Below are 15,943 nucleotides of genomic sequence, written 5' to 3' on the forward strand. Positions count from 1 at the left end.
TCACAGCAATGTTTTTGGCCTCTCGGGAATTCCTGTTTTGATCAACTGTTCTCCCTGGAGGCTGCAAAGGGATGACCATTGTAAGGAAACAGTGTGAGACACTAACGGATTTCCAAATGACTTAGCTTTGTTTTGAAGTCAGTTTGTATGGGCTCTAAGACAAGATGGTGCCTGGTGATGATTTTCGAATAAATACATTAGTGATCACTAATTGCTTCTGGGGAAAATCTGAAATGTGGAGGGCAGAGCCATTGTAGCAGGTGCCGTCAGTGTCTTGTATCATATCCCATGGCCGGTTTCAGCTCCAGGCCACGTGGACTAGACACCTGCCAACATCTGTACTTCTCTGACTGGTGGCTGTCTCTAGTTGCAGAAGTGAGCCCGGATGGGCCACCAACGGCAGGCCAGATGTGCCAAGGAATGACTGCCCCTGGGAGTGACCTTCAACCAGTGACTGAGTAGAGCTGAAGTGCACAGCTCATTCCTTCTCTGTGAGCTTTGAGAGGGGCCACTTTGGTTTCCAGTCCCCCGTAGGATGAAAATCCACTCATAGTAATAACCTGCTTGTAACATTCCCTTTATTGGTGTTTTTGTGTTGCTATTTCACTGCCTCACTTGCTTACAGGTATTTTCTGGGATCACACGAATACCCTATTTGCACTGAATCCTCAGCTCAAGCTCTGCTTCTGGGTGAACTACTGTGACCAATTTGTCCCGATTTCCTTGGGGTTGTCCCAGTTTTAAGAGTGAAAGTCCCCCCCCAAAAGAAAAATATAAAAATATTTAAAAAAAAAAAGTGAAAGTCCCGCATCCTGAGATTGCCCTACACCTGAATCCCAGGCAGATGGGGACACTAGATCACCCTGGGGGGGTCCCAAACCAAGACAGATGTGACCACACTAAGCAAGGCAGACAGATCACTGAACCACTTGTTTGAAAGCCCAATATTGGTTTTGAGAACAAAAGAACAGACACAAGTATAATTTTGTCTTATCATTGGGTTCATTAGTTTTTATGAGCTAAACGCCTATGAGAGAACAGTAGCCACCATTTACAAATAAGCCATTCCTTTGAAGACAGACACAGTCACACAGCCCCAGAGCATGGTTTGCTAATTATCGGTGGACGTAAGGTGGCTGACATCCAGGACTTCCACAGTGTGGACAGGACAGGCTACCGGGAAAAAGGCAAAGTGTATTCTGAGAACAAGAAGTGTCACAGGCATCGTGGGGACATCACAGATGAGCAGGCAAAGGAACAGGGCAGCGCGTTGTAGGCACTTAAGGCTCCGAGGGGGGACAAGCACCGGCCATGCCACTTGAGCCAAAGCCACCTGGGCAAATAGTGAAACTACACGGCGGCGTGTGTCACCACGTTCGACCACACTGAGGCAAGGCGCGTTGCCTTGGGAAGCAGCTGTAAGCTCAAGGCAGCTGGCTCCGAGCTAAGGAGGTTTGCAGCATGAACAGGAGAAATCCCACTTGGGCGGGTAACCTGGGAGGCAGTGCTGTTGAAAGGCCAAAGTGAGCAGGCTGGGGGCCGGGGGAACACGCGGGTCCAGGGGCTCTGCCGGAGGGCCTGGGAGCCTGGCTGGGAGCTGCAGCCACGCTCCTGACCTTAGGACAGATCTCTGCAGAGCAGCTTATCCAGCTGCAAAATGCCACGCACGCCCCTGCCCTGGTTATTTTTGTCCTGGCACTGTGGCACGTGCTCCAGCTGAGGAACGCGCCCGTTTGCGGGGGCAGACTTCCCTAGTCCCTGCTCGCTGGTGGCAGGAAATAAAAGCTCTCTCACGGGTTGTGAATGCACAGCCTGTTCCTGGTAGTGACGCCCTTCTCTTTCCCTTCCCGGAGCCCTAGGATGCTGAGTGCATTTGTGCCCTGGGACCCCTTGGAGATGTTCCAATAGGCAAGTAGCGGGCAGCAGCATTTGGATCCTGCCTTGGTGGGTGCTGTGCCACAGACGCTAGTGGGGCAGGTGAATGGGGTGGCCGGTGGCCAGGGGTGGGCTGCCCCCAGAACAGGGGAGATCCGTTTCCTCACTTCTTTCAGTGGGAGTCCCTGCTAAGAAAGAGAGCAGGCTCCCCTCCTAGAGAGCAGGTGAACCTCCAACCCCATCCCCAGCAGGTCCTTTTGGAACTAGTGACTCCATTCATCCTTCACAGCAGTGGATGACGGTAGATGCCATTTGTCCACAGGCAGGGCAAGGCTGGGAAAATGCAAATGCATCGGCCAGAAATCTATGCTTATTTTCAAATCCAGTGCAAATCTGCCTAAGAGTGGGGCCCAGTTTTCCCGGGATCCAGAGTTTGGCCTCCTCAGCTGTGGGGGGCTCAGAGGGAGGACTCCGTGTGTGGAGGGAGGCTGGCCCCCTGGGACGCTTTTGTGTGCTCCCGCTTGGCCCAAGGGGCTCACGGCAGGTGCCTCTGCGGGAGTTCCACACTACCTCCATTCTGGCTACCGCTGCGGGTGCTGCTGTGGGTGGTTCTGTCACACCATCAGTGCCATGTGGCAGCTTGAGACCCAGCGGCCCCAGGGGGTGGGACACTCGTGGAGCAGATGTTCTTCACCTACTTCTCACCCAGCTCCAAAGCACACGGTCACTCGGCTGCCCCAGTGCCTGGCATCCGGGAGGCTCCCAATAAAGGCGCTCTGAATGTCAGTGTCTGAAACTCCGAAGGGAGATCTCCACCAGTATTTTCCCAACTGAACCTCCCAGGGGGGAGTGACCTTCTGAATCCACCTCCTTGGAGACTGACAATACATATTTACATATTCATGACTCTTGAGTCTGTCTTGACCTTAAGAAACCTGTTTTCTTAGTGTTTCCCCAACATATTTGCCTGCCGGGACAGTTTCTCATGAATTGCTAATTCACATATCAACCCAGGGTCGGTATTGGATGAGCCGATTGAGTGTGACCTCCTCCTTCTACAAACGATGAAACAGGGCCCAGAGAGAGCAAGCAACTTGCCGGAAGTCACACAGCACACTGTTGGGGTTTAGACGGGCACTGAAATCCCCCACTCTCCTTAGTGCTCTCCCCACCGAAGGCCAGCCTTGGTTGGACAGCGCCACTAGGCATTTGCAGTCTCCTGATTCTTCAACCAGGCAGGGCATAAATGTTTCTTTGCATGACCTGGACGGCAAGGGCTAGTTTAACAAAGAATCCAGGTTAATCCAAGTTAATCCCAAGTGCAGGGGCAATGTTTCCCTCTTTGAGAATTTCTGGAACCATCTTGGCTTCAGCACCTGTGCTAATTACCTAACGTTCTTATCTTTTCCTTAAAGCGAGTCCCTTTCTTTCTCTGCTTGGTAATCCTAGGGGCAATTTCTAGAGATTACATGTCATCACTATATCTCTGAAGGTGTTTAAAAAATGTGTTATCCAAATGTCCCTCAGAGCCCTCGTGTTATTTGAAATCAATGAGAATCTGTTCCTTTGCACCTTTGGGTGCTGGGCAGGAGAGCCGGGGTGGGGCGCTGGTGGTCAGAGGTCAGCAATATGCTTGTGTATCAAAATTGCCCAAAGCCCCAGCAGTGCTGTTGGAGCAAGATCTGAGGACCGTCCCTGGAAAAGGGGGCCGGCCACCCACCCCCTTGCTGGGTTCTTGACTACCCCTTTCAGCTCTCTGCTGGGCCATCTTCAACCTGCTCACTGTCCACACTGAGCCTGGAGGCCCAGAACCAGGTGAATCACAAGGCTAGACAGCCCAGCCCAGCCTCATTGTGTAAGAGGAGGAAGGAGGCCCAGGAAGCCCATGCCACTGGCTCAAGACCACACAGATAATGAGCGCAAGTCCTTGGTCGCTAAAAGGGAACCATCTCGGAGGCAGGAAGTCTGGGAACGACGGAGCAGGGGGAGGCTCCCAGCGCCAGGGCACCCCACAAGGGGAAGCCGTTGCCCAAACCACTGCCAGATCTTCCCACTTGCAGCCTGACAGTTGTTTCCATTAACGGCGAGCCAAGGAGGAGATGTCACACTCCTTTCTCTAGACCCTAAAGCTGGGGCTGCAGGCTGCTGGCTGCAGAAACATTACTTTTGTGTGTGTGTGTGTGTGTGTGTGTGTGTGTGTGTGTGTGTGTGTGTAGGGAGAGGACAAGGCTGTCCTCACACCTACTAGAGGCCTTGGGCACAAGAGCCTAAACCCCTTGTCCCTCTCAGTGGCACTGATTCTAAGCCGACACCCCAGCTAGGGTCATGGTGGCCACGGGGTTGGTGTTGGGGACTGGCTGGGACAGTTCCTCCCCAGAGGGCGATTCTGAAGCCGAGCAGTGGGCCAGGCAGCAGGTGGGACTTCATATGATGCCTCCAGCCCCTTCTTCTCGCCTGGGGATGGATCTCCAGCTTTCTGGAGCCCGAGAGAAGGCCAGGGCGGCATGAGGGGCGGACACCACAGTCCCTGGGGGCTCCGCTTCTCCATGCCCCTAGGGCATTCTGCTGGCATTCTCCCCCCAGGGTGGTGTGGCTGGAGTGCAGCCCACATGGGGGGTCCCCCCAGCCCCCTCAGGGCAAGCTGAGTTCACCTGCACAATTCCTGAAAGCTTGCTTTCTCCACTGACTTCTGCCGTCCAGTCTTTTCTTTTGGGACTATTTTTTGCGCACAATGAATCTTAGTTTCCACACCTCAGCTTGGAGGTCTTCCCTTATCCTCCCCGCCGCCTCTTCTTAGATAGAAAGTCACGGTAAATCTGCAAACTAAAAAATACTAAGGGCTCCCAGGCCGAGGGAAGAGGCTCCTGGGTGACTCTTGTAAGGCATTGGGAAGGATGTTCTCCAGTTGGTTTGTAAGTGGGATTTAGGGGTCCTGGGCTGTCACCGAGGAGCAAGCAGAGGTGGTCCCCCCGTGCCTAGACCAAAGCTCGTGGGTCTGGTTACTAGCAGCCTTTGGGTTCGCTCATCCACCCTTTTATTGGAGGGGAGGGGCTTTGCCCACGTGACCCTCCTCCAGAGAGACCTTGGGTTCAAATTCTATATTTTCTCTCTCCCCACCCACGGCTCCCTGGATGTCTAGCAAAAAGGGACCTGCAGAGCTTCTAGAGATCTAGTCCAACTCCCTCACCCCTCACACTTATTCTACAGGTGGGGAAACCGAGGCCCAGGCAGGGGGCAGAGGCTGGTCTAAAGTTGCACAGCTGGGTGGTAGCAAAGTTGGGGTTGCACTCAGGCCTCCAGACTGCTGGTCCCGGGCTCTTTCTAGCAACCAGTGTATGGGCTACAGCTTCAAAATCTACCCCCGCCAGGCCCACACGGTCCCCTCCCTCTCCCCCCTCACCCCACTACACATAATTCGGGTTATAGCAAAGCATATCGAACTCCAGGTTCTCGTCCCAATGCCGCAGCAGCACGAACAGCTGCCGGGCGGCCGCCTTGAGCATGGCCCGCGTGCGGCCCTCGGGCACCTCCTGCTGCTCCAGCCACGAGCTGGCTTTGGCCGCCACCAGCTCCCACTCTACAAAGTAGGAGGCCGAGCTGTGCTCCAGCCACGCCAGCGCCACCGCCGTGGCCCAAAGCTTCCCCGTGTGTTCGATCGCAGCCCCGGTCTCACAGCCCGGCTTGCCCTCAGCGGGGGGCTCTGGGGAGCGGCCATCACAGGAGGGGTGCGGGGCTGAGGCGCTGGCCGTGCTCAGCTGGGGATTCGGGCTCTTAGACTTGGGCTGGCGGCCCAGGGGCACTCGGTGGCAGGTGAAGGGTGAGGTCCACTTGAGCTTCTCCATGGGGACGCGGATGGCCTCGCAGAAGGCTTCGTTGAGCAGGAAGGCTCCGGAGGCCAGCTGCAGAGACACCTGTGGAGGGGGGAGCCCCTCAGTGGGCCTCAAACGTTTTGGCCTGTGGAGCCCCAGGCTGTTCAAAAGCCTGGGTCCACACTGCCGGTCTGTTCGTCCCCCCAGCCTGCCCTCCTGCCTGGGGGACCTGAGGGACACTCGGGCCAGTTAAGCATCTCTGAGGTGATGCCATGGGCACCTCAGCCTGATCGAGCCCAACTCAACATCTTTACCCCAGCCCCGCCTCCTGTCCCGCACAGGGGGAGGCCCTCTTGGCCATGGGGCAGTCCGTTGCTATCCAGACTCTGGCTGCTCACCTCCCTCTGCTCCTTTCCCCGCACCGATCAGTTTCTAGAGTCCCGTCAGGTTTCCTTCCTACTCAGCTCTGCTACCCGCCAGCCGCCTCCACAGCTTGTCCCTGTCCCCCCTCCCCCTTCCATCTTGGCTGCATTGAGTGGTCTTTGTAAGGCATAGACTATGACACTCTTTGGAGGCCATCAGATCCGTGGCTTCAATTCTCTCTGGGCATCAGTGACTTCCAGAGTGCGGGCTTGTCCTCGGCTCTTCCCCCGCCCCCAGCAAATCCCGCGCTCTCTCCACCCTATGCTGCTGCTGCCACTCCTCAGCCTTCAGGTCTCTGACCACTGCACCCCTCAGTCAGGCTTCATTCCCTCCTGACCTCAAGCCCGACTACGAGATCTTGTCCACCACACCTGACCTCTGCTATCATGGAGCCCAGGGATCAGGATTGCCCTGTTCCTTGTCTGTGTCCCCCAAGACACTTAGTGCCATGAGCTTAGGGACTATGTTCATCTAGTTCAAGGTTGTCTCCCAGGGTCTAGCACTGTGCCTGACTCAGCAGGTACTTAATGCAAGCACAGTGCTCCGCTGCCCGGGATATTTGGAAATTCAAAGTGACACCATGCCTTGGGCACGTAAGGACAGGGGCTGTGCCGTGAAGCTCACACCGCATCCCTTCTTCCGGCACCCTCTGATCCCCAAGCCCCGCTGGGCCCCATATGTGCTGGGGCCAGGCATCCTTGCTCCTCAATTCAGAGATGCCCCCTCCAGACCTGGGCCCCTCACCCTGCCCGCAGCACGCCGGGCTGTCTGCAGAGCCACTTGCTAAATGCGGTGCATGTCCCTGGGCTGGTAATTTTACTCGCTTGTGAGCTATTTCAAGGCTTGTTTTTATGTCTTGAAAAATAAACACACACAGATAAATAGATAGTGCAGGAGAATGGAAAATGCCTGTGAATTTTTAAAGCAAAGACAGTGGACCACGAAGAATGTCTGTGATGTGGGAGCCGGCTTGGGCGGCATTCTCAGGTCCCAGGCCCTGGCCCTGCTGGCTACTTGGGCAGGAAGGTCTAGGTCACCTTCCCTTCGTGAAAAGGGAGGGGTGGGCAGGAGGCTCACAGGAAGGCCCCTCTCGGGGAGCGTTGGGGGCTGAGGTCTGGGGTCTGGGGCCACTCACCAGCGGGATGTAGTCGAAGCTCTGGCTCCCTGGGGTTGGGTCTGGAGCCTTGGTCAGCGGCTTGCTCAGGAAGCCCTTGGCTGCTCGAGTCAGCAGCCTGGATGTGTTCAAATTCAGCCTGTGGGGGAGAGAACCAGGGAAGCGTGGTCACAGCTGTCCCCGGGGTGTCCCTGGGCATCCCCTCCTCCCCCTGCGCCCACTCTGCAACCTCTGAAAGTCAGAGCCGGAAAGGATGTGACAGCTGGCTTCCCCCATCTCTTCATTTGACAGCTGGGGAAACTGAGGCCCGGGGAGGGAGCCTTGCATTTCCCGAGACGGTACAGAGTTAGCGGTAGCACGGAGCAGGAACACGTTAGTGTTCTTTTTCTGACCCTCTTCTGATCATGTATTCTTGCTCAGCCCGGGGGGTCAGAGAGCCTGGGCCCAGCCCTCCTAGGGGGTTTGCACCTGCACAGAGACCACGGACTTGTCAGGTCTGTGTGATGACGGGAAGACGGTGATGTCTCTGGGTAGGGAGCCTTCTCAACGCCCTTTGGATTGCTAATTTTTGTCTAAATGTCAGGCTGGGCCTGCTTTCTGCCTTTCAAGGTAGGGGCGGCCCCAGGGAAGAGACCCCACATACCTGGATCCAAAGAGAGTCTCTGAGGCCTTCAAGGAAGAAAGGGTATTGGTGGCCAGACTGCGCAGGGGACCTGGAGAGCCACAGAATGACAGTTGGGGACTGACAGATGACCCTGTCCAACCGCTCACTGCCCAGCTGGGAAACGGCAACCCAGAGAGGGGCGGAGCCTGCCTACATCCCTAGGGATCCAAGCTAACCGTTAGGCTGTTTTTGACCCAGGCGGTGTGGGGAAGGGTGAACTATGTATGTCCACGTATAAGAAATAGGCCTCCACGTTTCCTGGGCTGGCTGCCACTGGTATCTTCTGGAAGGTTACCCGTGGAGGCAGTGACAGCTTCACACCAGCCCCTGTCAGCCCCAAGTGGGGACACTGAGTTTCCTTCCCTGGCACATCGCTGGAGGATTCTAAGCAGAGTTAGGAGATAGAAGGCTCCCTCTACTGGGAACTGGGAGGTCTGATTCCAGGCCTAGTGTTGTCACTAGCTTGCTGTGTGACCTTGGGGAAGTCACTTCACCTCTCTGAATCCTAGTTTCCTCATCTTTAACTTAAGGATACTCCTGTTTATCTCATACAGGGACGTTTTGAGGAACAAATAAACCACCGAAGACTTTGTTGGGCTAAGACACTCTCCCGGCTCCAGGATCAATGGCTACCACGATCTTAATTAAAGACAGAGTCAGCTGGCTGCCTACTCACCTTCCGAAGCAGCATACTTCTCGCGGCCCGGGGATGCGGTCTCGCTGAAGGGCGCGGGGGGGCTTTCCTCCACATCTACAACAGAGGAGCTGGTGAGGCCTGAGCCCCCGGGCACCCCCTTTCTCCCCCTCCCCTGCACTCCAAGGACAGCGCGGGTCTGAATTCACAGTACCCGGGGGTGAGTTGGAAGAGCGAGGTCAGGGTTTCCATTCCTGCCTGTATGGGCCTCTGTCTTCCAAAGATAACACCCCACTCCACCGGAAGAGTCAGATAAGCCGGGGTTCAAATCCCAACTCACCCACTGACTAGCTGTGTGACCTTGGGAAAGTTACGTCCTTTATAAATTGAGGTAGCTAATAATAGTCATATCTATCTTGCAGTGTTGTTTTAGGGATTAAGGGCAAAGAGGGTGCTGAGTGCCCCGCCCAGGATTGTGAAGTGCTCAATAGAGCCCTGAGCTACAGACCCAGCAGAGAAATGGGAGCAGGCCCAGGGCCTGAGGGTGGGGGAGAGGTGGGCATTAGCTCACCAGGTCTGTGCCTCACTGAGGAGGGGCTCCTGCCACCTCTCCAGGAGGCACGAGGACATGGCACTGACTTGTCAGAGGGCTCTGAGCCTCGGTTTCCCCATATGTAAAATGGGGATAACAATTGCACATAGTGTGTTCAAAATGCATAATCAGGGTGCTTATTCCTACGATTATTATTTCAAGGGCTGGACAGTGCTGGGCAATACGCCATCAGGGAATTTCCAAAATATGGAAAAAGCTTCATGCATAAATGTTTATCAAAGCCTCTGAGTCCCCTAGGAGACCACTAGTGGCTCTGTGAGGGCCAGAAAGACCTGCTGATCGCTGGGGGCTCCGGGATAGCACGATAGTGCATCGGCGACCGGATGCCTGAGTGACGGAGGCAACTGGGAGGCAAGGAGCGTGGAAGTTCGCCTCGTGGCTTTGGAGCCAGACACAGCCTGGGTTCAAGTCCCGGCTGTACCGCTGCCAGCTGTGTGGCATTGAGTAAGTCACTTAACTCCGCTGAGCCTTAGTTTCCTCATCTTTCAATGAGGAAGAGAAGCCATGTCAGATAATTAGAACAGTGCCCAGCACACAGAAACGTCTCAGGAAATGTCAGCCATTATCATCCTTGGGGAGGGAAAGGGCTTGGGATCGAATAAGAGCATAGAAGTTACAGACACTTGGGGATGACTCAGAGGTCAATTGAACAGAAGGGATTTGTGGGGCTCCTGGTGGCTCAGTCAGTTAAGTGTCTGACTCTGGATTTTGGCTCCAGTGGTGATCTTACGGTTCATAGGCTCAAGCCCTGCATCCAACTCTGTGCTAACAGCATGGAGCCTGTTTGGAATTTTCTCTCTCTCTCTCTCTCTCTCTCTGCCCCTCCCCTGCTCTCGTTCTTTCTCTCTCTCAAAAACAAATACACTTAAGAAAAACATAAACTTTTAAAAAAGGGGAAAGAAGGGATTTGTGATTTTGAAGGACACCATGGGCCACCAAGAACTGAGCTCTGGAGAAATGGAAAGGTAGACAGAAATTTCCTCTAGCCTGAAAGCCCAGCTCGGTTCAGGGGCTACAGCACGCTCTCCCCAGTCTGGGAGGCTCTGAGGGACCAAAGAGCCGGCAGTGCTTTTTAGTACTGGCCTTACATTCTCTTCTACCCCTCACACACTGTTCCTTTTGTAACCCACCAATGTCTGTGAGGACTTTCTAGTCTCTCAGGTAAAAAACAGTCCGGATCTGGGTGTCTGGCCTAGTGGTCAGGTGGGACTTCTGATGTCTTTCCCACGCACAGAAGAAGGCGAGCCTCACTGAATATGCCCTCACTGAGAGGGCATGAAGGAAAGGGTTAGGACTAGTGCAGCAGGTAGGCTATCTTGGGAGGGAACGGAAGACACACATACGTTCAAGACACACAGCGTTAAAGCTATTCCATGAATGAGTGCAAGGTCACAAAAGGGTCAAATCACGAATGTTGAAGGACCCTAGCTGCAGGCACAACAAAATCAGGCGGAGGCGGAAAGGAACTCTGGGGATCCTGGCCGAAGCAGAAGGTAGGGCCCACCAGGTGAAACTGCCTCTTGGTTCCTGGCGTTTCCCCTGGTTTGTTAGCTTTCTTGGCATTTGGGGCCAGGGGGACTCGGGAGATTGGAGTCAGAGGACAGCCACTCGGGCCAGCAAACTGTGAAGGGGGCGGCGGAGGGACAGTGGGGGCCGCAGGCGCCTGGCAGCTTTCTCTGTGAAGCCATGTTAGTGGCAGCGTACTTGGGCCAAGCCGAGCCTCGGAGAGCCCCAGAGGCCTGACCTCGCCCTTGCCCTGCGAGGACCCAGAGCGCACGCCCAGAGACTGGCCTTGGACAGGGGGCCCAGGCTTCAGAACACGCCCGAGGCAGCTCTTACTCAGGTTCTGGAGTTTTCCATCTCCTGCTGCCGAGTTTTCCCCGAGCAGGGTCTGAGACCGTCTGAAGCCAGCAGAGGCGCCCCTCCACTGTCGGGTCAGGACCTGAGAGCTGACCATCCGCCACGCAGCACCTTCGCGAGGACAAGGAGAAGCGGTCAGATGGGTACAATTGGGACAGGCCTTCGCCTCTCCCCCAGGGCTGGCGGGAATGATTCTGGCTTCAGTCTGTCATTATCCAAAGGCAGAGAGACCTTGTATGAGGCAAGACCATGAGTTTTGGAGCCAGAATGACCTGGATTTGAACCTCAGTCCCATCTTTTAGTAGCTGGATGGGGTGCTAACCACTCTGTGCCCCAGTTTCCTTATCTAGAAAATGGGGATAATAACCTTGCTGGGAACCTGCTACCGCTGAGATAGCGTTCAGAAAGCAGCAGTGTTTTCTAGTTAGTTAAAAGTCTGGTTTTCTCCGGAACACCCCCATCTGCCTTCCCTCTTAGTTTGCTGTTCCAGAGGCTGAGGTTTCTGATCCCCTCCCCCAGGGAAGGTCCCCGAAGTCCTAGGGCTTCACCAATGGGGGATGGATAGAAGTGAGATGAAGTTATAGCACTCTCAAGTATGTTTTGGGGAATGCCACTTTTGGAGAACACTCGTCTGTAAATTATTTCTTAAAAAACAACAACAAGGAGTTCAATGTGGAAGTAAGTTTAGAAGAAGCTTCAAACTACAGTCCATTCTCTGAGCCTCCTGATGTAGATGGACATACTAAAGGCTCTGACAAGTTCTGCAGTCAAGAAAACTTTTGAGCTTCATTTAATCCAGTGATTCCTAAATGTATTTTCTAACTAGTACTTCCAAGTTTTGTGCCGAATGGCCACGAACAGCACTAGGGTACTGCTTTCCCGGAGCACACTTTGGGAGGTTCTGATCCAAGACTTAAGGGGCTGTGGGACTTGGGTTAAGACATGGGCCAGGTCCCTGAACCCTCCAGGCTGTGGGCTACAGACACTAAGGGGACAGTCTGAGATGGGAGGAGAGGGAGAGACATCCTGAATGTCATTCAGGATGACAAAGCCCAGTGAAGAGAATGCCCAGTGGAGGGACAGCCTGGGCTTCTGGCCAGAACCTGAAATGAGAGCAACGGAAAGAGGGAACGGGTCATTGATTATTTTGGCGCCACAGATGAAAAACAGCAGGGGGAGTGTTGGGGGGGGGGGCACAGGAGGAATGAGGAGAAGCACATTTTGTTTTCAAACATCCTTTTAGTAGGTTTGCTAAAAGAAACAAAAAAGAAAGAAAAAACGGGAAAAAAAACGGAGCTGCAAAGGATGGGAAAATGAAATTTAGGAAAGAAGAAGTACATATGGTTTATGCACTTATGGAAAGTATCTCATCAGGAAAACTAAAACAATTCCCTGAATTCTTTCCTTGTCTATGAGCCTGGCAGTGCTTAGAAAGGTAAGCAGAATGCGGTGTTGGTGAAGGGTCCTCTGGGGCAGGCTCGGTTTGGCAAAATAATCACAATTTTCAATGGGCAGAGCTATGGATGTGCGCTCTTACTTCTGAGAGTTAGTTAGTCCCCAGGAGATAACCAGATGGGCATAAAGGTGTTCTTCGCATCATAATTTACAATAAACAAAAGGGGGTTAAACTGATGGTCTAATAAGCCAGTGCTGGTGAAATAGGTAATAATAGGCTGATAAATTTTAAGACGCAGCAGAGAGGAGCAGGAGCGACATGCGCTGGAGCCAGACCTCTGGGATTCAAAGGTTGGCTCTGCCCCTCCTGGCTGTGTGACCTTGGACAAGTAACTTAACTCCCTCTGTCTCTGTCTTCCCATCTGTAAAACGGGGGCGGGGCAGTACCAAGAGCTTCTACTTTGCAGAGATGTTTTGAGAATTAAGTCATTTGCTGTGAAGTGCTTTAGAACATGGTCTAATTGGTTGTTACAATGATGAAAGTAGGAAACTGCAGGTATCAAGATGGTGACATAGATTCGGCTTCATGGAAAGCTATTTTCTTCACCCATCGTTTGGAAAATAATAGTGCATATTGGTATGATCCAATTCATGAAAAGTTATCTGGCTTTGGATTTCTCTACATGTAGATATTCATAGAAGTCTGGAAGGATGGTCACACCAAGGAAGTAATTAGTACTCATTTCTGGAGGACTGTCAGTTCCAGGCATTTTTATTTATTTTAGGTCTCTCTGCATTTTGGAACTTTCTCCAGTGAGCACACATTGTTCCAGTTGGAAAAATACAATAAAGTCATATTCATTTGGTGAGAAAAAGGGGGTGCGGGTGGCTTCCTTGCCTTCTGCAGAGACGTGGGAAGGGGGCTCATGCGCCCACCGCCCTGTGGTATACAAGTCATCTGCCAGGGGTCCCTTTTGCTTCTAGGTCATTCCCTGTACCCCTCTTGGCAGGCCTATGCTTCTTTGTGTCCCAGTTTCCCTCTGGCAGCCAAGGGGGTGCTGCTGGTTCCTGAGGAGTGCCCGGCCACCCGTCTGCCTTACCGGAGTTGGGGTACCCCACCACGGTGGGCAGGTACCGGCTCTTGCTCACGTCCACGGGAGCAAAGGCTGTGTACTTGCTGATGACGTTGCAGGCTTTGCTGGTGTGCACCGCACTTATCTGGTAGCGGCGGCTGGAGCCTGCAGCGGGAGGGGCTGGGGGTCAGTGGGCAGCCTCGGAACGTCCCCCTTGACGCGGAAGTTCCGGAAGCTAAAAGAAGGGCTAGACCAGCAGTCCTCATCTTTAGGATGAAATAAGCCCTTAAGGGGCACCTGGGTGGCTCAGTCAGTTAAGCGTCTGATTCTTGATCTCTGCTCAGGTCATGATCTCGTGGCTTCGTGGGTTTGAGCCCCGCATCAGGCTCTGAGCTGGCAGGGTGGAGCCTGCTTGGGATTCTCTCTCTCTCCTCTCTCTCTGCTCCTCCCCAACTCATGCTGTCTATTTCTCTCAAAATAAATAAATGAACAAGCCCTTAAAATTGAGGGAATGCCTTGACATTACCCCCCACCCCAGATTATTAAATTCCATCATCCTTAAAAAGGACATTGTAGTGGCAAAGAGCTAAGACATCTAAGACAAAAAGATAGTTACACCCTTAAATAATTTGAGCATTATTTAAAAAAAATCCTCTAGGGGGCCTGTCTCGTTCAGTCAGTAGAGCATTGTAGTTCTTGATCTCTGGGTTGTGAGTTCGAGCCCCATATTGGGTGTAGAGATTGCTTAAAAATAAAATCTTAAAAAAACCCTCCCTGTTGTCTGTATTTTCTATTTTCATTTTGCAGATCTCTGGCAAAAACTTCGTAGCCAGACTTTGCAGCTTCCCTGGCTGGGTGGGGACTACTGGTCTGGCCCATTGGGACAATCTTGCTAAGAAGACTGAAAACCAGAGAGGGAGAGAGGTGGTCACACAGCAAGTTAGTAATGGATCTGAATTTGGGATGGTCTGACCCCCAAAGCCCAAGCTCTCTCCATGGAGCAGGCGAGCAGTCTCTGGCTTGCTGCCTCCAGGGCAGTCTGATGAACCAAAGAAAAGAACCGATGGTCAAGTGCTTTGTAAAGTGCAAGGTGAGGTGCTCATGGAAAGAAAAAGATGATTACATTATACAAAAGTACAAATAATGTAAAATATAAGCCATATATTATTGTATAAACAAAGCATGAACCTATAACAAATAGTATTCTCTATTTATATCTGTATCTACCTATTCTCTAAGTGTGCTCCGCCCTGATCTCAGGGGTCACTGTCTTAGGAAAGTTTGTCCCACTCCCTGAAGTAAACTAGCTCCCCTATCATCCCGTTATAGGATTTCTTGAATCCCTGTATTTGTTAATAGCACTTAGGACAAATGCGCTCAATTAATTGTGTGTATAATTATTTGATTAACGTCGGCTTCCCTGCTAGTCCTTGTCAAGCACTAGTAAGTAAGGGTAGGAATTGTGGCGGTCATCGCACATTCAGCCTCGAGCCTGGCCCTCTGGCTGATCCAAAATCAATAAATGACGTTGATAAGTGAGGGAATGGACCAACTGGGTCTGGGGGCAGGGGGTTCTCTAAGAAGGTGCGACTCAGGGGAGCAGGTCACGTGGGACAGGGCTGCCGCATGGTTCTGTGTCTGGAGCCCTACAGGGGGCGCTGTAAGGGAAGCCGTGGGAAGTGAGGAGGAATAGGGGACCGGTGTAGAGGGGAAGAAGGAAAGAGAAGGGAGGACGAATACCGGATCACTGGAAGGGCTGAGAGGGGTGGAGACTAGGGCTGGGGAGGAGGAGGCCTCTGGAAACTGGGGAATGGGGGCTGATCAGGAGAGGACGGAGCACCCGGCTGTGTGTATGGGCGGGGGAAGGTGGACGGAGGACTGGGGGTGTTGAGGGAGAGAAGACCTGGAGGCAGCAATGTGGGGAGAAGAGGTGGAGCACTAGAGAAGGGCAGCTGTGGGAAGATGGAAAGAGCTGAAGCCGGGGGAAGGGAGCAGATCATCGGGTGGGTGGGCCCGGAGGGGAAAGGGGAATCGGGCGGGGCTTCAAGGAGGGGGCGTGGCCTGACCTGTAGAGGAGGCGGATCACAGTGGGAAAAGTGGGATGCGCATTGGGCGGGGCTGCGGGGAGGGGCTCCGGGAGGCGGATAGGGCGCGAGGAGCTCACCTTGCTCGATCTCGTCCTCGCGCTCTGCCAGCTGCTCGAAGTCGCGGATGATGGCGCGGGCCGCCAGGTGGTGGAAGGTCTCGTTCCACAGGTCGGCGTCGTGTGCCCCTCCTTTCTCCGGGCCGGGGGGCCCCAGCTCAAAGCTCACTTCCCACTGCAAACGTTGGCTGTCGCGCAGGCCCTTGACCACGGCCTTGCCCAACACCGGGCTTGGGGTCGCGGGCCTGCAGGGACTGACCCGCTCCTCGGACTCGGCCAGGGGTTCCCAGTCCGAGGACATCTCGGTCTCGAAGGTGGAAGGATGATGGGACGGCTCTGG

At 53.7% G+C, this 15,943-nt stretch overlaps 1 protein-coding gene across 2 annotated transcripts in view; it reads right to left on the minus strand.

Annotated features, from left to right (window-relative positions):
• Nucleotides 1–983: 983 nt before the first annotated feature.
• Nucleotides 984–15,943, minus strand: part of VWA5B1 (von Willebrand factor A domain containing 5B1) — a 62,952-nt gene continuing 47,992 nt past the window's right edge. For both annotated transcript variants that reach the window (XM_029947327.1, XM_029947328.1), the window contains 7 exons: nt 15,625–15,939; nt 13,488–13,625; nt 10,972–11,103; nt 8,562–8,636; nt 7,865–7,934; nt 7,243–7,360; nt 984–5,786 (listed from right to left, as the gene is read on the minus strand). In XM_029947327.1, the coding sequence (XP_029803187.1) occupies nt 5,280–5,786; nt 7,243–7,360; nt 7,865–7,934; nt 8,562–8,636; nt 10,972–11,103; nt 13,488–13,625; nt 15,625–15,939 (1,355 nt within the window). In that variant the 3' untranslated portion in view covers nt 984–5,279. The remainder of the gene's footprint in view (nt 5,787–7,242; nt 7,361–7,864; nt 7,935–8,561; nt 8,637–10,971; nt 11,104–13,487; nt 13,626–15,624; nt 15,940–15,943) is intronic.

This window comes from Suricata suricatta, chromosome 8 (genome assembly GCF_006229205.1).
Source record: "Suricata suricatta isolate VVHF042 chromosome 8, meerkat_22Aug2017_6uvM2_HiC, whole genome shotgun sequence".
Lineage (NCBI taxonomy): Eukaryota > Metazoa > Chordata > Mammalia > Carnivora > Herpestidae > Suricata > Suricata suricatta.